This window comes from Aegilops tauschii, chromosome 5 (assembly GCF_002575655.3).
Source record: "Aegilops tauschii subsp. strangulata cultivar AL8/78 chromosome 5, Aet v6.0, whole genome shotgun sequence".
NCBI classification, from domain to species: Eukaryota; Viridiplantae; Streptophyta; class Magnoliopsida; order Poales; family Poaceae; genus Aegilops; species Aegilops tauschii.
Window position 1 is genome coordinate 269,542,834 of NC_053039.3, and position 25,545 is coordinate 269,568,378.

The 25,545-nt window shown below is 43.6% G+C and overlaps 3 protein-coding genes across 6 annotated transcripts; 1 reads left to right on the forward strand and 2 right to left on the reverse strand.

The window, feature by feature from the left end:
- Nucleotides 1–441: 441 nt before the first annotated feature.
- On the forward strand, nt 442–5,463 carry LOC109787651 (uncharacterized). The gene is made up of 6 exons (XM_020346192.4): nt 442–910; nt 1,019–1,140; nt 1,272–1,362; nt 1,806–1,935; nt 2,018–2,103; nt 4,722–5,463. Exons 1-6 carry the CDS (start codon nt 621–623, stop codon nt 5,179–5,181), a joined length of 1,179 nt encoding a protein of 392 aa, XP_020201781.1. The 5' UTR covers nt 442–620; the 3' UTR covers nt 5,182–5,463.
- Nucleotides 5,464–5,581: 118 nt separating this feature from the next.
- On the reverse strand, nt 5,582–13,396 carry LOC109787650 (RNA pseudouridine synthase 4, mitochondrial). Of its 4 annotated transcripts, none has more exons than XM_020346190.4 (11): nt 12,723–13,396; nt 12,190–12,589; nt 10,668–10,739; nt 9,703–9,843; nt 9,570–9,617; nt 9,401–9,478; nt 8,702–8,815; nt 8,507–8,599; nt 7,428–7,539; nt 6,324–6,370; nt 5,582–6,236 (listed from the first exon to the last, which is right to left on the reverse strand). In XM_020346190.4, the coding sequence occupies exons 2-11, from the start codon at nt 12,538–12,540 to the stop codon at nt 5,874–5,876; spliced, it is 1,419 nt and encodes a 472-aa protein (XP_020201779.1). In that variant the 5' UTR covers nt 12,541–12,589; nt 12,723–13,396; the 3' UTR covers nt 5,582–5,873. The 4 variants fall into 4 exon arrangements, with proteins under 4 accessions (XP_020201779.1, XP_020201778.1, XP_073356321.1 ...); XM_020346189.4 differs by having other exon boundaries at nt 12,190–12,637; nt 12,723–12,994; XM_073500220.1 differs by lacking the exon at nt 9,703–9,843 and having other exon boundaries at nt 12,723–13,323.
- A 4,212-nt stretch (nt 13,397–17,608) lies between these two features.
- On the reverse strand, nt 17,609–23,562 carry LOC109787652 (triacylglycerol lipase 1). Its single transcript, XM_020346194.4, has 9 exons — nt 23,265–23,562; nt 21,988–22,098; nt 21,662–21,802; nt 21,063–21,173; nt 20,837–20,980; nt 20,716–20,756; nt 20,562–20,641; nt 19,179–19,274; nt 17,609–17,990 (listed from the first exon to the last, which is right to left on the reverse strand). The coding sequence occupies exons 1-9, from the start codon at nt 23,451–23,453 to the stop codon at nt 17,659–17,661; spliced, it is 1,245 nt and encodes a 414-aa protein (XP_020201783.1). The 5' UTR covers nt 23,454–23,562; the 3' UTR covers nt 17,609–17,658.
- Between the last annotated feature and the right edge of the window lie 1,983 nt (nt 23,563–25,545).

A 25,545-nucleotide genomic window follows, 5' to 3' on the forward strand; every position in this document is an offset into this window, starting at 1 on the left:
CGTGGCCGTTCTTTTTGGAGGCTGGCATGGGTGCCGCCCGCCCGCTGGGCCGCTGGCAGTGTGCCGGCGAGAAAACATTCATTTTGGAGGCCGGCTGTGTTGCCGGCGAGGACAACTATTCATTTTGGAGGCTGGCTGTGTTGCCGGCCGCTGGCCGATGCCGGCGATGGACGTGTAGGCCGCTGGCTTTGTTGCCGGCGTGATGAACTGGGGCCGTGAACTAGGGCTCGGCATTTGAAACGTTGCTTTTTTTTAAATAGACGCGGACAGGATGGGGCAAACAGATGCGCCCGCATGCTAGGCGCACGGCCACCGCATCCAAAGACACGCCCGGACACGATCCCAAATCCCTATCAAATGGACAGAATCCGGACAAAAACGTCCGTTTGGGGTCGCGCGGTGGAGTTGGCCTTATGACCGGAAATTTTATTTGGTGCCGGTGCCAAGGTCGGTTCAAAAGCTCCCGCGGGGCTGCCTCGTCTACTATAGTCTAGGGTTTTGCCCGCAAACCCCAATTCCAGTCCCCGTCCCAGTCCCAATCCTAATCCCGCCCCCACCAGCGGAGCGGCGTAGCCGCCGCCTCGGCCGCCCTCGGCGCCCGCGCCGGAGAGCCGGCGACGATGGCGAACCGCACGGACCCCCTGGCCCGGAGCATCCACGGCACCAACCCACAGAACCTGGTGGAGAAGATCGTGCGGGCTAAGATCTACCAGAGCAACTACTGGAAGGAGCAGTGCTTCGGCCTCACGGCGGAGACCCTCGTCGACAAGGCCATGGAGCTCGACCACACCGGCGGCACCCACGGCGGCAACCGCAGGCCGACCCCCTTCCTCTGCCTCGCCCTCAAGATGCTCCAGATCCAGCCCGACAAGGAAATCGTCGTCGAGTTCATCAAGAACGAGGACTACAAGTAATTTCCTCTTTAACGTATTCGTCGATTCCGTCCTCTACCTCTAGCTGCTTCTGGTAGGCATTGAATTGAAAAATCGATGCCCTTATCTTGTTGTTTCTGCTCTAGGTATGTCCGGGTTCTTGGGGCCTTCTACCTGCGCCTCACTGGCACCGTCGCCGACGTTTACCAGTACCTCGAGCCGCTCTACAACGACTACCGCAAGATTAGGCAAAAGCTCAGCGATGGAAGTATGCACTCCAAATTTTGTTTCTTTTGATCTCATATTGTTACTTATGCTGGTAGCTAGCTAGGTGTATGAGATTTCAGATTTGGGGGTATGCGGTTATTTTACTCATTTTCTCATCTGTATTCGTTTCAGAATTCACGCTGACACACGTTGACGAATTCATTGACGAGCTCCTGACCAAGGACTATAGCTGCGACACTGCCCTCCCCCGCATTCAGAAAAGGTTTGATTTTATCTGTCCCAAACTCTGCCATGCAGTTGAAATTTATCTTGTTTGCGACATCTGCATCTACCCTGCCATCTGCTACTGCTCAATTTCTCGCTGATGTTCCGAGACTAGCGACATCTTAAAAAGATAGTTACCCCTTTTGAGATTGTGTTCACTGTTCTCTCTGTGTTAAAGATTGGAGTTGTTGATTGTTCCCTCTCTGTTAAACACATAGTTGTCATGTACTCCCTCTGTCCCAAAATAAGTGGCTCAACTTTATACTAGCTTTAGTACAAAGTTGAGTCACTTATTTTGGGACGGAGGGAGTATGTTTCAGTAATAGTTTTTGGTTTAGAGATATTTTCTTTTGACCACTAGTCAGTAATCTTAAATACGGGTTTGCCTCTTGATGTGCTCCAGATGCTTCACAAATTCATTTTTATGAATATTTTCAACAGATGGATCCTTGAAGCTTCTGGAACTCTAGAACCTAGAAGAAGTGCACTTGAAGACGATTTTGAGGAAGAGGAGGAAGATAAGGAGGATGGACAGCCTATGGACGTAGATGAGCCTAACACTCGTGAAAAGGTGAGCATACTTGCTAAATGATCTAAATCAATTCACCTAATTTGTTGACCAGAGGTGTTGACTTGTTTTAACGTGTTAACAGGACCATCTTCGTGGAAGAAGCCCCACCAAAGAACGCGACAGGGAAAGGGAGAGGGACAGAGACAGGAAACACGAAAGGCATCACAGGTATCTGCTATATATGAATTGCTTGTTACGTAGATGGTTGTCAACGACTTATCTATTGTTTCTTGAAATGCATCTGTACTGCTCTCGTGCTTAAGGAAGAATCAGGTGTGAGCTGATTGGTTAATATTCATCGGATGCCAAGTTTTTAGTACTCTGTTTACTGTGTGTTTTGGGAGTTCAGGCCAAGGATCTTCTGTTTTCTTATTGGTTAAGGGCCCAGAAGTAACCTATGTTTCACTGATTTTACATTGATAAATGTTAGTGACGTCATGCTTAAGACATATTAACTTAGAAAATATATACTTAGAAGCCCTAAGCATTTTGCTATCTTGGTTTTGGTAACTGTAGAATATATATAGGAAAATTACCACATCTGTGTAAGCTATCCTTTTCATACATGGACGTGACTCAATAACACAAGACCAACAAGCAGAGCAAGAGCTTCTGGGGCACCCATGCACGAGCAGGTTCACTTGTCTTGTATCACAGCACAAGACTGAAACAGTGACTTTCTCTTTAGCTTCTTTTGATATTGTATGACTTTTAGTTATAGAGATTGTACTGGAAGCTGTTGCTGTATCATTGCAGCGTTGCATTGCATATTTGCGCACTTAGTACTTACTGCCATGGCATGTTCATGTCAAGAGCCATTGGTTGATGAGCTGCTTCCTACAGTGTTTTGTGGCCCTGCCAGGTTTCTCTGCACTGATAGTGTGCAGTTGAGAAGTATGATGTGCCAAACAGATTTAAAATCACAAACTGGTCCAAATTTGAACTTTTCGCTTATTGAAATTTGCTATCTTATTCGGATTTATGTTAAACTTTATCATATCAGTTTCATCACATCCTCCATTTTTCTGCCGCTTGCAACCTTTTGAGTTTTTGAAATGAAGAGCTCTTGCTTGTTTTTGTGTCTGCTTTTATAAAAACATGTAAGAAGCCTGTTTTAATCGTGTCTAAAATGTATAGAGCCCGATAGAATTTTGTAGCGGTGCCAGATGGGTTGGCCAACGAGTTATTGTAAGTATTTCCCCCAAAGCTTAATGTGCCTAGCATGCATATTGCTCTTGCATGAAAGTAGAAATCAGATAAGAGCCGAAGGAGCTTATATTCATTTCCGGCAAGTTTTGAGTATGATGTTGATTTACATGCTCTTTGAGAGTTCAAGTCACCGATGTTCTATTTCTTCTTCTTACTGGTTAAGGGCATAGAAGTAATCTCATTTTTATTTCATGTTGATACATCATACATATTAGTGATGTCATGCTAAGCCACATCAATTTGGAAAATATATACTAAATTAGAAGCCATAAGCATTTTGCTATCTTGGTTTTGGCAACTAGATTATATCCAAAATGCAAATAATCTGAGAGCAGAAATTGCAAATCATTGGAAAGTATGCAATGTAAAAATGCTAAGAAGGCCAAAGAGCAGCGCAGGAGCTTTTATTATAGTTGTTTAATCCTGGAGATCATACTGGAAGCTGATGCTGTAGCATTGCAGTTGCATTGCATATTTGCAATTTTGCATACTAGAGTTACTGCCATGGCATGTTAATGTCAAGAGCCTTTGGTAGGCAAGCTGCTTCCTATAGTGAATAATCATGACTCTGCCAGGTTTCTCTGCACTGATAGTGTGCAGTGAGAAGTATGATGGACCAAACAGATAGTTCTTATCCACAGTGGTTCAAATTTGACATTTTGCTTATCGGTTTTGTTGCTCTTGTTTAGTCCATGTTAAGAAGCCTTCCTTTCATGTATAAATGTATAGAACCGGATATAATTGCATAGCTAAGCTTCATGCTCTGCCTAGATAAGATCAGTTTCTCTGTTCTAGAGATTTGTTTGTTCATAACCAAATGAATAAAAGGAATCGGTTATTTTTGGAAACTCATTTTTTAAGGATGTATTGAGATACTGCCTAAGGGTTTAACTTCGGATTATGTCATAAAGAAGTGTAATAATTTTTTTGACAGCTGGTCATGTTCATTAGCTGTGCACCAGTGTACGATGTTCTTAACATTGAGCTACTTTCTAAGTTCAGTGAACTACAGTTATTGTTATGGTTTCCCCTTAAGCATCTGTGTGAACTTTTGCCCATTTTATAGCCTGTAATTTTGTAGACTTATTGTTTGAAAAAATAAACTCATATGGTGGAGACTACTGTAGCTGCTTGCGTAAAAGTAATTATGTGGGTCCAAATATTTTATCAGGGTTGGACAGATTTGTTTTAGGAATGGAAGCCTGATAGATGTTCAAACGTGATAAGATCTTAAAAAAGTACCTGCTTTGTAGACATATCTTTCTGAAGGCACCAGGTCCATTTGATTGTCATGTAAATGGATTTGATTATTTGGCTAGAGGTTTTTCATAGGTATGGGGAATGGGGGCAATTGCTGAATAACTATTGATCCCTTGTTTCTCGGCATGTTCTGTCTATGGTTTTGAGGTGCTGACGTGTGACTAAATGATCTGTAGTTTCTCAGCATGTTCATTCTGTGGTTTGAGGTTACTGACATACTTATAAAAACTTGGTGTGGTGTTTCTCTGTGATACATGCACTAGCTATCAGTGTGTTGATTTGGTCTCTAGATACCCTTTTGATCTTTGTTTTTCCAGGGACCGAGATCATGACAGAGATCGGGATCACGGGGACTATGGAAGAGGCCGGGAAAGAGATCGAGACAGAGATAGAGGCCGTGAAAGAGATAGAGAGAGGGATAGGGAACGAGACCGTCACCGCATCAGAGATGATGACTACAACCGAGATCGTGACCGGGATGGCAGGGAAAGGGAACGCCGGGACAGAGACCGTGGCAGGCACAGGAGCCGCTCAAGGAGCAGAAGCCGGGATCGGCGTGAAAGAGACCGTGAAGTGGGAGAGCTCCGTAAGAGACGTGGCCGTGGTAGTGCCAGTCCTCCTCGAGGGCGTGCCGATGATGGTCCGAGGGAGGAGCCTAAGAAGAGAAAGGAAAAGAAAGAGAAGAAGGGCAGCGGGAAGGGTCCAGATCCTAATGATCCAGAGATTATAGAGATGAACAAGCTGCGCGCATCGATAGGGTTGGGACCACTGAAGTAATGGTACATTGCTGTAATGTATTTTGAAGCTCCAAGCTTAAAACCAACAAAGGAGTAGTTAGCATTTTTCTTTTAACACTGCAAGCTTTTCAAAATACACTGTAATGTAACTTTGGCGGTTTGGTCTGCTTTTCTGGCTCTACCTTGCTGGGTCTTTTTTGCATTTTTCTTGAGAGACATGGTGAAGGCTGATGAAGGAGAAAGCATTTGATTTCAACTGTATTGTGTTGACAAAATTGACTAGATATTTCTGTTCAATAATTTGTTATATTTTAGTGAATAAGCTGCATCATGTGCAATAATCGTGCCAAGATGAGATGTGCAATAATAAGCTGCATTTTGACCATGTTATTGGTCAACTGTGTCATACAATTTCATACTTGGCTGATGAGATGTGGAGATATTCAATGATTGCTTCATACTTAGCTGAGCTAGTGTATTCTATGATGCCGATTGAAAACAATGTAACCATTAGAAGTACATCCCTTGAGCGTTAAGGCTCCAAGCAAAAAATGAAAATGTGGTGGATAGTGAATTCCCTAACAAAAGGAAAAAAGGAACCGCTGTCACTGTGCTATAGTACTAAAATGAGATCTTTTGGTGAAGCTTCTGTGGCTGTAGACTTGAGCAACACATCATCCGTATCACAGTCGGTCGGCGTAGAGAACAGACACTAAGGACGCCACTCTTCGATTACTTGTCAACGGACTTCAAAACCTCCCAGCTCAGCCGCATGTGCAGCGGCAATGGAGCAACGAAGCTGAGCTTCTCGAGACCCGAGAAGTCACGCTCGGCGTCTTCAGACTGCAACCCTTGGACGGCAGCTGAGATATCAGGGAGCATCATCTGCTTGCAGTGCAGATGCAGCTGAGGCTGCTCCTCCGCGACGCTCCCGCCGCCCAGGACAAGACCAAAGGGAAGCCTTTGCTTCCTGAGCAGTTCCTCGTCGACGGTTTGCGGCACGGGGAGAGGCGTCCAGTCCTGGTGCGCTTGACGCCCGTACTTGTAGTCCCCTACGATCGGCGTTCCGAGAACCTCTGCACAGTGGACTCGGAGCTGGGTGGGTTTTCAGGAGAAATCAGGTTTTCTAGTGGTGAGTGATTCTGATACTTTGTAAGATCTTTGTTCAGGGATTGAAATTACCTGATGCTTTCTTCCGGTGAGAGGAAATAGTTCCAACCAAGTGAACCCTGCAATCATTAGCAAACCCCAATGATATAGAATGGTGATGGTTAATACTTAACACTCCATGTCATATTGGCATTCTTTTTCTTGGTTTGCATACTCATCACTCAGGGCAACCTAAAGATCACACTGTAATGCTAGAAAACATAGAGAGCGATGTTGCCATATGAATATTTTACTTTTAACCCATTTTACCTTGCTGTCTATGCTCTGGTTTTCACTAACTGAATTCTTTCTCCACATAACGTTTCACACTTGTTTGATGCACCTCCTTCCCAAAATGTAAGGCGCACTTACTTTTCATGGTCTCAAGTTTGACCAATACCCCCCCCCCCCCCCCCCCCCCCCTTCACAAATATAAGATGTTCTAACTCTTTTTGTGAATCGGATGTATATAGACACGTTTTAGTGTGCTTGTTCACTCATTTCAGTCCGTATGTAGTGCATATTGAAATATCCAAAACAACATATACTTGTGAACGACTATATAACAAAGTATACAGATTGGACATATATGAATGGTGTTGTTGTATTTATCCTGCAAATAATTTTATGCCCCATGTCTTCATACTAATTTCATAAACAATAATACTGTAAAAAAATCGAGTCAAAATCATAGACTTAAGACCATCAAAAGCTAACCGCACCTTACATTTTGGGAAGGGGGAGTGCCTTTTAACTGGAGTAACATAACGCTGTTACCATTCTATACAGTATATTGTGACGCAGGGGAACTGCAAATTGATGTCATGCATAACTGCATAAGTTCTAATGTAATTTTATCATTATCTACTGGTAGAAGGTAACGTACTCATATAAAAATGTGTCATGTTGAAACTCAATCTGGGAAAGTCTGTTTCTCATCAGTATCATAAGTCTGCATGTGACTTGTACTGTTTGGCATTCTTACACTACTGGTCATACTGATTGCGTTATGGTACTGAATTATCATATCATATGTTCAGAAGAACTTGAGATCTTGACATAAAACTGCTACCAGTAATTACTTTGTAAAAGAAAGTAATGTTTGTTTTTCAACAGACAAGATTATTGTTCACCTACCTCGGGGGCAAGATTCAATCACTCTGTATTCTGTCAAAGCATCCTGAACAGATGTAGTATTTGGACCAGCTCTAACAGTCAGACGCTCAGACTTGCCATCTTGTAATAAAACCTGCAAAAAGCAGACCTCCATAAAATAGTACTCCATCCGCTGATTTCTATCGTGGCACCCATGCCTTTTAAGATTATAACCTTTTAATTTTGACCAACAATGTCCCCAGCAATGTATAGATTTCATGGTACAAAACTTGTACCATCAGATTTGTATTTCAAAATACTTCTAAAAAAACACTCGACGCTCTGGGAATGAAACCTGAAGGCATTGCTTTTTAGGTTGAGGAAAGGTCCTGAACACTGGCTCCACCCGCTATGGTGGCGCCATTGGTGATCTGCCACGCATGGGGAACAAACTAAGCGAGGGGCCTTTTTTGTGAGAACCGGCCTGGTTGGCAGCCCCACACCTGGAGGTCTTACCACCATGTTAGACGCACGTTCTCTCGAAGTACTTCTCATGTAGTCACGATTTTGCAGTTATTAAACAATCCAAAAATATATCATACACGAAACTAATGGTCATTACAGCCATGCGAAGCTAAACCACACTACATACAAATAAACGAAGGGATACAAATCACAATAATGATCAAGGTATTGGATGAACAATCGACATGAGAAAGAACAAAGAGTTCTGAGCATGAGATGGATAAAATGACATGTGACAGGAATATCCAACTTGCGGATAGAGGAAATTGCCCTATACTCCTGTCCTTTACTAAGGTCGCAATCTCCCACCTACAGTACGCAATTCAGTAAATACCCAATGTGAAGTTCTATAATTGAATCACCTGTCTACACTCAATTAGTTTTCTATTATTTTAAAGTAAAACAAATTTATATCTTAACTTATGGAGGAAAAAGAGAATGTGTCTTCTTGTTAAGTAAATATCTATTGTATCTGACTTGAACTCATTGTTTATTTCTGGCTACATCTCTTGTCAGTGAAGTTGCTTGTCAAAACTATAAAGAAGATTTTTGCTAAATAGAAACAGCAAGGGAACAACAACGCATATTCTACAAACCTTCGCAAGTGGAGCCGAGAGTAAACCCTTGGGATGTCTAGGTGTTCCCATAACAAGTGCAACATATTTTCGTTGCAATACTTGTTGAGTACCCTTCAACATAAAATATATGAGTATCAAGATAAGTATATAATATGGTGCGGAATTCAATACGAGCATTGACAAGCACAGTAGAAGTTACACTGAACTACTTACATCAGCTAAAGCATCAGCAGTTTTCTCACGAAAGATAGCATGCAAAATGGAAGCACTAAGTTGAGTTCTACCCAGAACAAGGACGCCGCTACAATCCCTATCAAGTCTGTGGACCTGAAAAGCAAATGAGGGCATCAGCAAACATGCAACTCTACGTATATCAACACAAACAAGTTGTTTATCCAAATGTAGCAATACTACAAATGGAAAGAGATCTTGAATAATTATACAGAATATATTACTTATCGAAAGTATATAGTACAGTCTTAATTTACATGAACGTAAAGATCTTGAATAATTATACAGAATATATTACTTATCGAAAGTATATAGTACAGTCTTAATTTACATGAACGTAAACATGAATTACCAACAGAGACCTACAAGTTTATTAGTTTGAATCAGAATACAATGTTCACTGAATTGAGATAGGTCTACCTTGACAAATACAAATTCAATCTTGTGCTCGTCTCAAAAAAAAAAAAAAGTTTAGTAGCACAACACTACCCTAATCATTATCTTCTCAGAATGCTTAGGGTATGCCTTTATCCTAATTATTACACTCACAGCAATGACAGGTGATTCTATACTCCCTCAGAAAGTACTTTTTTTCCCAAACGAAGGAGATACAACAGGCAAAACTTCCATGCTTACAGCCTTCGCTACAAGTGAGAAACAACTGAACTGTACCGAACTCACCAGGCGAGGTGCGTCAGAAGAATTTTCTTCGAACATCGGGGCAAGCACATCTATACTGTTTTTTATGCCAACACCACCCTCCAAATAGAGAAGCAAGAAAACCTTTATTATGCACTGTAAAATCTTATGAGAAATCAGGCAAAAACTAAGCCTGCATAAATTCACCTACTTGAACCGGCATTCCAGGGGGTTTGTTGACCACAATGATGGCTTTATCCTGAAAGAATTCCAAACACCAACGAATATTATCTACCACCCAAATCAATTAAAATAATCTTTTAAATACAAGAATAAATCAAGACCTTGTAAATCTCAAGGCTACGTAAAAAATCAATCTCATTCCTGTTATCAAATTTCCTGGCCTTCTCAGCAACAGGAGATTCTTGAATATTAACAGGTAGAAAGAGGGTATCACCAGGTACTAGGTGATCTTTTGCCGAAACCTTCAACAATGAAACAAAGTCACATACTGCCAGAGCACTCAGGACCAGTAAAAATACGTGCTCTCTTATCTCATCAGGCATGGTACCAACTAAGATTTACAGTGCTATATAATCTCATCCCACATTCTACAGTGGTACCACATACTCCCTCTGTACCACAATACTTGTCACTGGGGGAACTTGTACTGGTTTCCCCCAGCGACAAGCATTATAGTACAGACGGAGTGTTTTTTATGCAGTAACAAAACCAAACACAGAGCATATGTCAAGGAAGAATCAGGCCATGTAGTATGGGACAATGTGATATGATGGATGAAGAAATACTGGAAATACACCATCATATGGAGAAGGCAGGCGAAAAAGAGAAAACCGAGGCTCAACGAATTCTTTCATATTTACCCGAGCGACCATACAGCAAAGAGTATGAACCATTATATGTCTGGTTCCAGTAATGACAGAAGTATGAATGCGAATGACTGATACATTGGGTTTTAGTGTTTTACACTATCCCTTGGGCTGGTATTGCTGTTATATGTGTCATTATCTGGTCATGTCGACTGGAGTGGTTATATTGCATTTTAGAAACAATGGTAACAAGTTACCAGGTTTCTCAGTTAAGTATTACATAAAAAGTAGGTGATGTTCAAATTTATTATCTCACTCGACAAATTCAGTTAATACCATTATTCATGTATTTGGCTGATGAGTGTGTATGTGTCTGCAAACCAGAAAAGTACCAAGTATAATGAGCTACAAATGATACAACACAAATATTTCTAATTTAGACTGCTAGGTATATCTAATTCACGCATTGTATTCGTTACCCTTCTCAACCGGAATTGCTCAGCACTAGCATCTGTGGAAGATGTCTCCGCAGTCACAGCATTCTTCTTAACCTGTCAGTCACCAAACACAATTAAGATCTTCTTAATATTCTTTTTATTTTATCGCTCATGGAGAAAAATAACTAATATCACAGTAGTGGTTAAAAAAGCATACAGTTTACGGTATTTAAAATTAAAAACATAGTAGATTGCTAATCTACTGCAGTTTTAACATGCATTTTCAAACAGAAGCCTGCTCTAGATTGTTCTTAACCAAGATTAAAAAAAAAACTTGAGTACCTCAGACCTACAAACAGTATCCAGCAAGAACGCCTCATGTTCTTGCATGAATATTCAGTTCACAAAAAAACTCTGTCTGCACAGTTTTCCACCACCTCAAGTATATATTGATGGTAACAAAACGGGAACGCTTTGCCCTTTGGCAAATTTGTGCATGAGCAATTGTTTATATTTTTAAGTAATTCTTGCTGCAATTATATTCAAATAATTCTAGTAACAATTCTAACCAGCCTTCAAATGTTGATGGCCTGATGACGTTTTTCTAAATGTTGGTATATGAATCTTGTTGAAGTGTATATGTGGATGGCCTAGCCCTTTCCATAAGTTCGGACTTTTGGTTGTGTTGGCTAGTGCATGACGCTTAACATGGTGTCAGGGCCAAAGGTCTTGAATTCAAGTCCTGGCTTTCGCAATTTATCAAAAAAATTGCTGTTGCCCCCTCTGTGTCCATGTATAGGCCTCTTGAGCTATACCTTGATGGTGTGGATTGCCTAGCCCTTTCCCAGCTCGGACTTTTTGGTTCTGTTGGCTAGTGTATGGAGCTTAACAAATCTCTCAGTTTAATAAAAAGAAGCATGCCATTTTAAATTAAAAGAGGAAACATACTTCCAAGCAAATATGTGAATCATACAGTGTGCAGTGTATTATTTCAAGAATGCCAAGATGATAACTATATCATTTATCATCTGGTAGTTAAGTGCATGCACACAAGGGCCAAACCTACACTCAGTAGGAAAAACTAAAAATATCTGTTGATCAGATACCAATCTTTTCATGAACTACCAAGTGAAACCTCCACCGCTTGCTTTGTTTGGAAGTGCAACAATATATAGAACAATTAAAAAAATATGCAAAGAAGACATAGCACACCACATAATTGCTGGACAGCAGGAGCCATCCTTCCAGCCAACAGGCTAGAGAAACTAAGCCTGCACTGTTGCCTAAAACGAGCCATCTCAGCTCCGATTAGAGAACTGAATTTTGAGGTACAGTAAGTAGGGTATTCTATTGACAATAACTCCAATGATTGTGTTTCCTTCAGTAGCCTGAGGTTCTGGATAAATAAGGTCTTTTGTGCATGCAAGTGCAGAAATTCAACTCAGCGACCACACAATAGGAGCGAGCAATTAGATAATCGTGCAAATATTAGGCGTCAACCAAATCCTTTTTTCATAAGAGGAAGCAGTTCACTGGCGCATTTGGTCGAGCATGTGGTGCGCACCTTGCGTAGGCGGAAGAGCTTCTGCACCAGCGAGGCCGGCAGGTGGGGGCAGCATCGCCGGACCCATCTGATGGCGGTGGAGTTGGAGTTCCCTTCTATCTCATCTCCTCCCTGCCCTCGAAAAATGGCTCTCGCAGCGGCGGCGGCATCGACCGGCGCGAACGGCGGGAGCTCCATCCAGCGGTTCTTGTTCCCCTTGTCCGGCCGTCCGCTCTCCTCGCCGGTAGCGTCTAGAGCGTCCTGCCTCGCTGCTGCGGTGGCTAGGCCGGCGTACGGTTGCTGCAGCCTTGTAACCGCGCCGCCGGCCGCCAGCCTTCGGAGTAAGAGGAGCGCCGCCATTCTCGTTGTCATTCAGAGCCGAGGAAGACTTGGTGCCTTTTCTCCTTGTCTGCGGGTATCCCTGGCCGTCGGATCCATTTGTACGCATCAAACCAGCCTCCAAATGTTACTTCCCGCCCAAAAAAACAATATTTGCGTGAAATGTTTATATTTTACAGCACGCAAGACATAGTGATTGAATTGCTCCCTGATACCTTCCACACGCAATCAGGAGCCCGAACACTTTCCCCTTCCTCCCGGGCCGCTCGCGCGGGCGGCTCTGGAGGCCAAATCCCTAGCCCCGCAAGCCTCCTCCTTGTGCTACCCCAGCCGTCGAAGGCGACGGGCGGGGTCGGCGTGCCCCGGTGGGCTCCCCTCCCGCGGGGGTGGGACGCCAAGCGGGCAGCGCGGGAGGTTTCTTCTGGTGTGGCGGCGCATGGCGGGGAGCGCAGCGGAGTGGCGGAGCTTGGCAAGGGAGTAGCAGCGGAGGCCTTGGCGCACGGGTTCGGGCTCCGAGTGGAGCCGGGAAGGGTCCTGGAGGCGGGTGCGCGGCTGGGTCAAGGTGACGCCGGCGAGGGTACTCGAGGTGGTCACGGCGCTGCGAGCCCGGCCAGGAGATGCTGCTTCGGCAGCGGTCGGGTGTAGCAGCGGCGTCGAGCGCCCTCGATTGGCTCCGGAGTTGGGAGATGGCGGCGACGGCGTGCGATCCGGATCTGGCCGTTCCGGGTCCTTGGGCCATCTGCTGCGTGCCCGCCTGCCTGGATTGGTGTGGCTGGTGGCTGCGTGTTGTGCAGGCTGCCCTTGGCGTGCTGCCATGGAGATGGACCAAAGCTGCGGTCTTTTCTTGGCCGGGCGGGAGATGGAGGTCGGGTTGCTTGCCCTCGGTCGTGCAGGGTCGGGGTGGGCACTGTCACACCGAAAACCGAAAAACCGAACCGAACCGAACCGGATTAACCGATTTGTCTGTTTATTCGGTGTACGGTTGTTTGGTTCGGTGGGAACTTCCATCGCTATTCGGTGTTCGGTGTACGTTCAGTTTCCGGACATCAAAAACCGTAATCACCGAAGAAGCCGATCTTATTTACGATTCCTGTTTTCCGTGAGGCCGTGCGTGATTGCGAGGACAGCCCATTTGTCCACGGGCCCAACATCCCCCGATTACTACTAATTCCCAAACATCCACGTTCATGCGTACGTATGTAAAACCTAGACTAGACATCGCCCATCTCTCAATCACTTGGTCAGGTGGCGCCCTGCCCATCTCTCAATCACTTCGTCAGGCGGCGCCCTCTCTCCAACCCTAGGCGCGCGATCAACTGCTCATGGAGCCAGCTTGGTGAGTCGGCGCTCCATAGTCAGCAACAAGTACTTCATGCCATCCGCTCACAAGTACTAATTCGCTGCCTTCTCCAAGTTCTAATCTGTCAAATCTTAGTACAGGTAAGTACAATAGCACGTAACGTACCCCATGCAAGTAATTGGTTTGATCTACTAGGAATATTTTACTATTGTTTTGTATGAAACGACCATCATGAGCTAGTGTATCCATAAAGCTAGCTCTTCTGATTATTTTATACATTCTGTAGAATGTAAATCGCTGCTCATGAGTCAGGTCTCTTAGACAGTTGGGTACATGTACTTTGGTTTTTCGGTTAACCGAATAAACCGAACCGATATATTTTGGTTAATAAGGTTCGGTGGCTAATTTATGTGTGATTATTTCGGTTGCCATTTCTTCAAAACCGAAATTATAAAAAACCGAATAAACCGAACCGTATAAATCATATTAACCGAACGCCCAGCCCTAGTTGGAGATGTGCGACGCGGATGAAAATCTTGCCCGTCTTTGGACGGTGTTGGCGGCGACGGCGCCTGCGGGTGTCGGTCCCCTCCTTGGAGGCGTCGCTAAGGTGTGCCGGCATCTCTTCCTCCTAGCTTGGGTTGCTGTCTTCGGGTGAAAGCCTAGTTCGTTCTCGGACCGACGATGGCGGCGTCTTAGCGTCATTCCTCTGATGGGACCATCTTGTGTGGAGACTTGGCCTTGAGGTTCTGTGTTGTGGTTCTTCGGTGCCTACTGCTGGTCCGAGTGGAGCTACTTCGGCGCAATGTACGCCAGTGCCGGTGAGTCCAAGACGGTGGCTTTTTTCAGGATCGACTGAGTCCTGCCACCCACTCGCCATCTTCTTTTAGGCATTCAAGGGTGGTTGGTGCGTTGGCAAGGGAAGTCCGGTTGAAGCTGTTGCTCTTTGAGGTGACCGGTGTTGGTCGAGACGCGGCTTAGTTGTTCTGTTTAGGGCAAGTTCCTTTGTGTTGTGGTTGTAGCGTTTGCGGTTGCTTGTCTTCGGATAAGCTCGGGTGTGGAGTTCGTGCTACACTTGCTGTTCGCAGCGAGAAGTAGTTTCTTATAATTGTCTTCTGCCTTCTATAAAAATATAGTACACCTTTGGCATACTCTTGAAAAAAAAATTTGCTCCCTAATTTTTTAGACAATGAAGAGTAAAATGCATCATAAGTCCTAAACTGAGGTGTGCCAGTCTAGTCTTATAACTTCGAAACTGCAGTTTTTGGTCAAAAATGCTTCTCCTCAGTTTAGGACTTATGATGCATTTTACTCTTCATATGTGGTCAACCGGACTTGCTTCGTATGTGGTCTACGCTACAACGACTGGAGCACCAACCGCTGTTCAGGGCGGTGTGTACGCGGTTGGAGCAGGCGGCTATGGAGGTTTTTTCTCAATATGGGCGGGATCATAACCTCCGAATCGATCTATCTCTATTTTTTACATAGGCATAGTGTCGGTCTATAGGACTCTACTGTTGCCGACTTGTCATTTTTGTTACTTTTCCTTTTGCCAGACTTTTGTTATTTGGCTGTGTGCATCCTAGTTATGCAGAGGCCGGGTGTTACTCATAATGTTTTGTATCCGCTTGATGCTACATTTTGAAATAATAAAAGCGCCCTTTATCGAAAAAATATATCGAAGGTGTCAGTTTAGTCATATATCTTCAAATCTGCAGTTTTGGGTCCTCAAACTATGTAAGTTTGTTCACTCAGGTCCTAAACTTGCATGTTCAACATCGATGATGCATTTTTTTTTTCAAATGAGCCATTTATATGTGTTTACTTCCTCGAAAGTTATCCATACGTTGCAGTGTGTGCTGCAACCTGCACGCCCACCACCTGTGTGGCCATGAGCTGTAGGGCAGCCTCATTGAGAGGTTTGGCACGGCCGCAGGGGAGACCCCGAGCTAGTCGGAATGGAGGACGACATCCCTCTCCCTCGGCCTGCCCGTCGGGTGACCCCGAGCCAGATGGAGGACCCCCCCCCCCCTCTCTCTCATAACATCGTTGTTGCCTCGACACCCTTGCTGTAGAGCTGGTCGTGCAGGTTGTTGTTTGGGCACGAGCATGACCACATGTGGGACTCAAAACTGCAGTTTCAAAGTTATAGAGCTGAACTGACACATCTCCAATAGTTTTAGAGGCTAAAACTACAGTTTTGAAGTTATAAGACTGAATTGACACACATCTAATAATTGTAGGACTTATGATGCATTTTTACTCTCGAGCTGTATCCTCTCTATGAAAAAAGCAATTGCACTGGTTCACACGTGCCTTTCAGTAACGATTTAGGCTACTTAAGTTGTACTCCCTCTGTAAACTAATATAAGAGCGTTTAGATCATTACTTTAGTATTCTAAACGCTCTTATATTAATTTATGGAGGGAGTAGAATTGCTAAATGACTAGTGTACTAACTTATTTTTTTACTACAAACACAATACAATGTAGACACTCATATACATGTGTGCATATTCATCCATATGAACGTGAAAAACTGAGCCAACCGATCTTGAGATTAACGAAGTCACCACAAATATATTGTACTCCCTCTGTTTTTAAATATATGTCTTTATAGAGATTTTAATAGGACTACATACTGATGTATATAGACATATTTTAGAGTGTATATTCACTCATTTTGCTCTGTATATAGTCCATATTAAAATCTCTAAACAGATTTATATTTAAAAACGGAGGGAGTAGTTGACAACCACACTATAACTCTATAAGGACACATCATAACACTATTTCAACGATTTTATGATGGAATTATGCGATTCTACTAACTTCAGGGAGGATTTTTTGCAGAATTTCCTGTCTTAGCCGAGGCGCACAAAATGTCACGTGAACATGCGAGCACTATCAACCTTCTCGAACGCGATCAGACAAGTTAATGGACTAGTGCAATTACCTACCTCTAAAAAAAAATGTACAATTCTTTTCTTCCCTGGAGTACTTCTAGTGCAATTACCTACCTTAAAAAAACATGTACAGTTCTTTTCTTCTCTGGAGTACTCCCTCCGTAACGCTCTTCGTACTCCCTCCATCTCAAAATAAATGACAAGTTAGTATAAAGTTGAGATATTTATTTTTTACAAAGTTAGTACAAAGTTAAGACACTTATTTTATGACGGAGGGAGTAAAGTTAATACAAAGTTGAGACATTTATTTTGAAACAGAGGGAGTAAAGTTAGTACAAAGTTGAGACACTTATTTTGACAAGTTAGTATAAAGTTGAGATATTTATTTTTTACAAAGTTAGTACAAAGTTAAGACACTTATTTTATGACGGAGGGAGTAAAGTTAATACAAAGTTGAGACATTTATTTTGAAACAGAGGGAGTAAAGTTAGTACAAAGTTGAGACACTTATTTTGAAATAGAGAGAGTACTATATTAGCTCTAGTATATACAGGAGGAACTAATGGCCACACAATGTGATTGCACAACCGAGCACATTACAAGATGACATTAAGAGGACGATGTTTTATTGCCACGCAAGATTTAAAGGCTAAATTTGTCTTTTTATAGCTCATATCTCATAATGTGTTTCAACTTAAAAATTTGCGCGGCGATAAAACATCACCCTCTTAACCTCCCGTATTTTTTTCAGATTTTTTTGGAACTTTAAAATATGGTTTCCACTAAGTTTTCATTAAATTTTGGTTTCTGTATGAAATTCTCCCAAGCTTATATACAGTTTCATACAATCTCATAATATACATAAATAGTGGTACCGTCAATCGTAAATCCAGAAAAGAGAAGAACTGTACATATGTATTACACACACCAGCGTGCAGGACATGTCCTAGTAGCTACTGTGCAATGATCCATTTGCCCTAAGGCGAAGGAACTGCATCAAGTCGACATAAACATCATCTTTGGCCTTCACGCTCATGACGAAATCAATGTGGCCATAGCCACTAATGTATAGCAGTTCTGGCGTAGATCTCAGCTCTTTGACGGTACGCGCGACATCAGTAACATCAGCCAATGCATCAAGACCACCGTACCCCATCCACATCGGCAGTGATTCCGGTATGCTGCTTAGGTCAAACGGAGGGGGCGACAGCTTACCGTAGCGCCTTAGGTTTCCCCACAATCCGTAGTCGTACCTTGCGAAAGTGCCTTTCCTGATCACTGCATAGACGAAATAAAATCCCTGCTTTAAGATGACTAGAAAGATTGTTTCAATTAGCCAGTAATTATTTCTGCAAGCAATACTCATGCTTTGAGAAATGAGCTAAATGCAATATCAATAACAACAGAGGAAGTTGTATGCTCAACTCACGAAACAGTCCTAATTTTAGCAGCAAAGCAACTGCAACGAATAAAACTCTGTAGAGTTGCCTTAGTTAGTTCATACTATTTGATACTTTGATGGTGGTCCAAGCACAAAGTAAATAGCAGTTGGGTTGATACTAACGAACTTGGATGGTATTCAAGTGAACTGAAAGCTTTTGATGCTACTACGTACCATAACTGGGAATCTTTTAGTAGTGCATAACCAATTTCTCAATCTGGAATTTTGCTTGTTGCTATTTGATGCTATGTACCATAACTGGGAACCTTTTACTGGTGCATAACCAATTTCTCAATTTGGAATTGTGCTTGAGGTCATAGCAAAAGGTACTCTTGTGGGTTTTTTTTTCAGATAAATAAATAAAAACCTTTCTCTACCATGGACTGAAGTGAATGGTAGAAGTATGCCATATTTTTGTTATCAAAGTTTTAAATCCATCAACTTCTCAGCTGAGTTGAGCTGATCTCTATAAACTATTCTCCTAACAGTACCCAATCAACGTCGTTCCTCAAACTGGTACGAACTCATATCCTAATCAAGTGTTAAGTTTACTAACTACTCGACCATGTCAGAACAGTTGGGGAAGCGATTGAAATCCTCACCATTGGTTGTGCAAATCTACATCATCCAATGGTCTTGGAGGTTATACATCCACCATCACAGCTATGAGATGGCAGATGGGACGAGTCCTGAGTTACTGATACCTGCTGGGACAATAATGGTCCGTGGAGGGAATCCTATGTGATGCCACTCTAGAAACCACTCTTTCAAATTCCTACAGCTATAAATCAATTAACTTGCCTGCATTCTACACTTTTAAGATTATGGAGATGAATGCCCATCAGAAAGATCAGAAGTGCTTGCATGCAAGCGCAAGTGCATAACACATTCAAAAGGATTGAAGAAATGGAGGCCAATGTAGGTACTGTTTGCAACTCTCAGTTATAAACTATACAAAGTAAGGGAAAATAATGTTCCAAGACATATTGTCTAACAACTTAAGAATTAGACATGAGAAAACATACTCTGAAAAAGATGATGCAAGTTTTTAGTTGAAGATGGATGAGGTTCGTACTCCAAGTAATGGTCAATCCGTGATCCATTGAAGCAACAATTTTCCCCTGAAAAAGTAAATGAATTAAATCAAAACAACAAGAAATTAAGAATGCAGTTCAAATATACCACAGCATAAGCAGTCAGCACAGCTAAAATGTGTTAGTTCATTCATCAACATCCCTTATGATGTGATCGATTTAGATCTTAAATAGGTAATTTATTCGTGTGCATTTCCAATAAGGAGAGACACTAACTTAGAACAGACAGTTCAACTTTGTTTCAGGATGTAAACTTGTGTGCCACTATCAGAAGTACCATGGCATGTGAATTCTACAATTACTGAAACTCGATACAGAAAGTTAACTTGGCGGTGGCTCAAATATGCCACAGCATAAGCAGCCAGCACAGCTAAATTGTGTTAGTTCATTCATCTACATCCATGATGATGTGATCCAGCTAGATAATTAAATAGGTAATTATATCTCAGTTCTAATAAAGAAAGATATACTAGCTTAGAACAAACAGTTTGACTTTGCTTTGAGATGTAAAACTTGTGTGCCACCATCAGAACTTCAGAAGTATCATGGAATGTGAATTCTACAATTACTGAAACTCAAAACAGAAAGTTAACTGCAATCTTGAAATTAAACTCGAAACTGAGAATGCTAGTGCTCTAATTGGATGAGAGCAGACCCCCGATAAAAGTTCAAGCATAACCTGGCATGCACAGGAACTGGTCTAGGCTCCACAAATTAACATAACATTGTTGACATGCCTTTTAAACACCTAATCTTGCAATCCATCACCATTGCCATCAAATCTGTCTGTGTGATAATGTATCGTGCATTATTACGACACCAAATCTGTCTGATAATCCACCATCATCATCTGGAAGCAGCGAACGCTGCTGCCTTCAACAGTGACAAACCCGGCATCGTTATGCTGCTAGACAAAGGCAAGTTTGTAGGGTAAGGCAGGTGTGACTGGCCTACAGGTGTCATCACCGGCGGAGCTTACCGCTTAAGGCGTGGTTCGTGTTGTCGGTGTTTCGGTCTATTCAAAGGCCCGTTGAACATATTACTTTTTCTATCTATCGAGTTATCAGACACAAGACTATTACGTTTTCTCAAGATAAAAATTGTGAGCACAACTGCCTTACAAGCTCAGTAGCTTATTATATACACAGTTTCAGTATCTGGATTATTTGGGAATGGTTATGTTCTAGTGCATATAAAATGTGTGTTTGGACAACAGAACAGCAGAACTCAAGCAATATCAAATTTAGAACAATCTCATCTTTTCTTTATAGCAAGTAAAAATCTATAACAAATCCGACAGAAACAATACAATACCTGTTATTGAAGACAGCAAATCGTTGCAGTCCACATGTCCATCATCGCATATAGAATCTACTATTTGAACTCCCATATCGCTATTCATCGAGTTGGACAATTACAATCACACCCAAAGAGAAAAAAAGGAAGGCTAGGGAAAGAAGTGCCATACCTCCGGAAGTTCAGCTGATGGAAGCCCATGGTAAGAAGCATCTATGTCAAAGCTCACCATAAGTCAGTTTGGAAGTTACTGGCATTTATTTGGTGGATTTATTCAAAGGATAGTAAAGCACCTGGTCAAGATGCATGCCAACTGCTCTGAGAACAAAACTAGCACTAACATGATCAAGGTAAGAAATTGGACAAAGAAGTGCAGCAGCGCTAATCATCTTTGTGATTTCAGGCAATGTAAAAGCAGCCAAACCCATAATAGTTCCCTACAAGAAAAGGAAAATATTTATTACCACAAATTTTTGGATTCACAACAAACATTTCTCAATCGAACCCCAAACAGCTTACCTGTGAATGCCCCACATACAAAATTTTGGACTGCCTAACTGTATACACGTAGCTTAACATTGCCAGAAGATCATATTCAGCAAGCTCTTGCCAGCTCCAATCCCAGAAAAGCTGCAAAGCTCCCACAGGATTTGGTCAGAATCAAAGACTAGAACCAGTTTGTAGTTACTGTGCTGTGCTGTGTTGTCCGCACAATGGAATCTAGTTACATACAGGAATTTTACTAATTGCATTTATTATGGCTAGAATGTGCTTACAACTGTATATCCAAAACTAGAAAAAGCTTCGGAAAAGCTCACCACTGTCAAGCGAGCCTAAACCATAGGGACCATGGACAGGTCAGGGAGCACATTATGATCTGTATTTGTGACTTAAAGCATCAAAAGCAGGCATGTTATTCAATTTCATCCACAATTTTAATAATGAAAATCTTCATTTCGAGTGACTTTCAGGTTCTATAAAGGTCAACTCCACTTTATTTTTACTACTATGCAATTGGGTGAATGGTCAAATCAGAAGACTTACTGTACATACCCAATTCATTCCTTGTTTGCAGAAAGTGGTGTTTCATAATGTAACTTTCTATAGAGTACACTCACCTTATCATGCACAGTGAAAGTTGAATGGCCTTTACTCCAACGTGTTCCACGAACATTTCCAATCCAAACATCGAACCCATTATCAGCAAGGATATATCCAAGCGACTGTTCAGCAGAATTTATGAACCATGTATCTCCTCCCTGTCAAGGATTTAGATAAAGCAAAAAACATTTTAAAAATAGAGGCTGATGCGATTGGACAGTGATTGTGGCAACTGAAGATAAGAACTGCATTATCTAATGGAACATCCAGATATGGAATAAACTGCAATTGTAACATGATAAGATCAAAAAGCTATATAAGGATGGCTGTAATGAGAAAAAACCTGAAAAAGACCATGTTGAAGAAAAACTGGAGGTCCAGTATTATCTGCAACTCCATTTTTGCCATGTGGAATATGCTGAAGAGACAAAAGAAAGCCATCATCTGTTTCAACCTGCAAGGCCAAAAAAATAATAAATAAGATCTATAGAAAAAAGAGTGGCAGTCACTCTACATGTCAGTAACAGGGGGGGCTTTCTGTTACAGTTCATACTTGGTGAACTTTAAAAGCAGGAATGAAACGAAAAGAAGGACACTAAGTTTTTAGAAAAGTTTCATGGCGTTTGGTAAAATACCTTCAAGATTAATTGATACAAATACACGTAAGGACACATTAGTTTTGGTCTCACTGTAGGATATTAATAGTGTTTTAAATCAAAAATCAAGATCCCTCTTCCTTCACTCTGGCATCACCGTGGGCAGAAGCGCCACCACCATGTACCATGTGATACCAGGATGATTCTGCAGTCAATGACTTGTCAATAGTTGGTTACATTATCGCAAGACATCTGTGCTAAAGAAATGAACCTGCAAGCTGGTATTTGCACCATAGAATGGTGTCAACAAGTCGGACTCATTTATCACAAGCCAGCTCTAATGGAAGAATGTTTATTCAAGATGGATGTGACAATGCCTAGTAGAGTTGTGCCCTGAAACTAGGAATCGAAGAAGAGGAGTGTAAGCACGGTCAACCAGTACGTTTGTCTTTTGCTTGGAGTTGAAACAAAGGATATGGGCTACTACTTTGCCTGAGAGTAAAGGAGCTCCATGACACAAGTAATTGCTGCTCCAGTTCACTTGAGACACACTCTTACATTTGTTGCGTTGTTTTCCTACGACGATTGCATTTTCTTCTCTTGGAGCGGGACGTGAGAAACACAATTTGGAGGCTCTACACAAGCCCAACTGGGACCAAAATAGTATCTCAGCCATTTCACTTTCACCCGGCAAGAAAAACAGAAGGACACTGCCGTGTGAATGCACGCAAGCCTACGTACGGACACAGAACAATCCGGCTCTCACCGATCTACCCTGGTTGCTAGGCTAGCTGTTCGATTACCATCCGGAGAGACTCAATCGTGGCTCAACTCCATACGGATAAGTCAACGAGTAAACAAACCTCCCCCTTCCATTCGCTGGGGGGGGGGGGGGGGGGGGGGGGAATGGTCGAAATCGGCACTAGAAGCACAAGACTAATCACCAGTGGAGGACCGAGAGGCGAGGGATGGGGGGAAGAGGAAGATGTGTACTACATATACTAGCAGCAGGGAACGTACGTACGGTGTGCTCGGTGCACGGGTAGCCCAGCGGCAGGAGCAGCTGCCCGCAGAGTCCGCCGCCGGCGTCGCCGCGCGGCACGGCGTGGCGGAGGGCGGAGGAGGCGTGGGTCGCGCCGGAAACGCAGGAGCGGAGGAGGAGGAGGAGGGTCAGGGCGAGCGCGGCGGCGGCACCTCCTCCTGGGACCGCCATCTTCGCCGGTCGGGAGTTGGGAGGGCGGAAGCGGCGGGTCGAGGGCAGTTGGCAGTTACACACGCCACACGAGCGAGGTTATACTAGTGCTGCAAAATGTTTTATTTGGGCGCGCGACCGACGACGGATACGTAAAGGATCGGCAGCCGCAAAGTTTTTGTTTCATCATTAAGTACATACTCCCTCCGTTCCATAATGATCTCGAACACGCATAAGTGTGCGTATTATATATTAAAGAAAAAGAATGGGGACAAAAATCCCTCCACGTTGGCGGTTACATGTGGCCAGTTTTCCTCTCCTCCCTAGCGGTTGTAACCCTAGCCGCCGCCAGGACCGATCTTCCAACGCCGTTCTTCGGCGGCTCCCCTCTGCCGGCGACCTCGGTCGTCGGTGGTGAGAGGGGCCGCCGGATCCACGCGTGTGGATCAATTTTACTCCCTCATAGTTTAGGTTTTTAGGTTGTTCATCGTCTTTGCTTCGGTGGGACGATGGCGGCGCTGAATAAAGAATCTTCGGATCCTTCCCTGACGAGGCCATCGGTTCTATGGTTGGGGATGGATTTGGAAACCAGCCTGTTCAAGCAAGGATGGTGTGGCGGCGGCGGCATCCTCGTGGTGGACCTATGTCCTCGGGCTCCGCCGTTGCGACGATGTTTGCTCTAGCGTCGACGTGGTGCTTGGGAGGTAGTCCAGGAGCGGATGCAGATTGTGGTCTGCATCGACGACATCTGGAAGACGGAATATCTGCTGGGCTCGTGGTTCGTGCATGGCAGGCATGGTTTCCTCCTTCGGCGTCTTAGTCGTGGTGGGGTGATAGATCTGGAGTTCGATGGCGTGTCCGGGGTGTTGCCCCGGTCTGATTCGTTCAACGGTAAGGGCTTCACTTTTGGTGAGCCACCTTGGAGGTCCGCAAGCTGCATATCAGCGATGGAGCCGCGTCGAGCTCGGGTGAGGTGGTGATTCGTCATTCTTTTCTTCGGTGGCTGCTGTGGTGGTGCCGGAGGCAGTTGACGAGCGTTGGTGTCAAGCTCAGAGATGTTCTGCTATCTTTTCAGATTTGTCATGTCGGTTTTTACGTGATTTGTACTTTGTTCTTTATGATATGAATGAGACACGTATTACCATGCAAAAAAAAATGTTGGCGGTTACATGTTACAATGATACATGTGGACCAACTCCGCCGGCATAGCCGGAAACTACTCTAGCCTAACTTCTCCCCTCAGCCCGCCTGACTAGCCCTCTGAGGAGAGGCTCTACATTCCCTTTTAAGATGCCAGCTTGCTTCCATGCGCGTCCCTCGGTGTCAATTTTGTTTGCTAGCGCCATCGAAGACAATCGCGTTTCGTGCTTCCAAATCTCCCATAGCACGAGTAGTAAGATTGCACGCGTGTCCTTCGCCCCTTGGCCATGAGTAGCTGTGACAGCGCACCAGTCTCGCAACCTCGAGTCCTGGCTCGGCGTCCACTGTGGCCTATCAAGTGCTCCGCATATGACAGACCAAACTTCTCTTGCGAAGACGCAGCCCAGAAGAAGATGATCGATGGTCTCCTCGTGTTGATCGTAGAAGGGGCATGCGTCTTGGTGATCTAATCGGCGCCTAGCAAGTCTGTCCAAGGTCCAACACCTATTATGCATCGCAACCCAAAGAAAGAACCTGCAACATAGTGGGGCCTTGGATTTCCATGTAAATTCTGCTGTCGGCTCGACCTCCCGTCCTACGAATTTGGCCTCGTATGCTGATTTCGTGGAGTAGTCCCCATTGGCCTCCCAGCTCCACGTGATGCGATCCGTCTCCTCCAGCATGAGCATCGTACTGGTGACCTGGTCCCATAGGAGCATGTACTCATTTAACTGCTGGCCAGTGAGGTCGGGCCCAATGTCCAAGGCCCATTCACCCGTTGAGACTCCCTGGTAGACCGTCCGAGATGCCCGCGCGCTGGGTGCAACAATGGCGTATATTGACGGGGCCACATCCTGGATCGTAAAGCCTACAAGCAACCGGTCTTTCCAGAAGCTAGTGGTAATGCCATTGCCCAGCACAGTTTTTGCCGCAGCCCTGAAGAGCTGCCTTGATTCCTCTGGGACTTGAATTT

Excerpts from the sequence above, each read along its gene's own strand:
- LOC109787650 (XM_020346190.4), bottom strand. The coding sequence starts at position 12,540 with ATGACAACGAGAATGGCGGCGCTCCTCTTACTCCGAAGGCTGGCGGCC. Across the intron at positions 9,844-10,667 it reads AGCAATTCCGGTTGAGAAGG|GTTTCGGCAAAAGATCACCT; the intron begins GTAACGAATACA and ends TCATTGTTGAAG. Across the intron at positions 8,600-8,701 it reads CTGCTGATGCTTTAGCTGAT|GGTACTCAACAAGTATTGCA; the intron begins GTAAGTAGTTCA and ends TTTATGTTGAAG.
- LOC109787652 (XM_020346194.4), bottom strand. The coding sequence starts at position 23,453 with ATGGCGGTCCCAGGAGGAGGTGCCGCCGCCGCGCTCGCCCTGACCCTC. Across the intron at positions 21,803-21,987 it reads TTCAACATGGTCTTTTTCAG|GGAGGAGATACATGGTTCAT; the intron begins GTTTTTTCTCAT and ends AATCCTTGACAG. Across the intron at positions 20,642-20,715 it reads CATCAGCTGAACTTCCGGAG|CGATATGGGAGTTCAAATAG; the intron begins GTATGGCACTTC and ends CTCGATGAATAG.
- LOC109787651 (XM_020346192.4), top strand. The coding sequence starts at position 621 with ATGGCGAACCGCACGGACCCCCTGGCCCGGAGCATCCACGGCACCAAC. Across the intron at positions 911-1,018 it reads ATCAAGAACGAGGACTACAA|GTATGTCCGGGTTCTTGGGG; the intron begins GTAATTTCCTCT and ends TTTCTGCTCTAG. Across the intron at positions 2,104-4,721 it reads AAACACGAAAGGCATCACAG|GGACCGAGATCATGACAGAG; the intron begins GTATCTGCTATA and ends TTGTTTTTCCAG.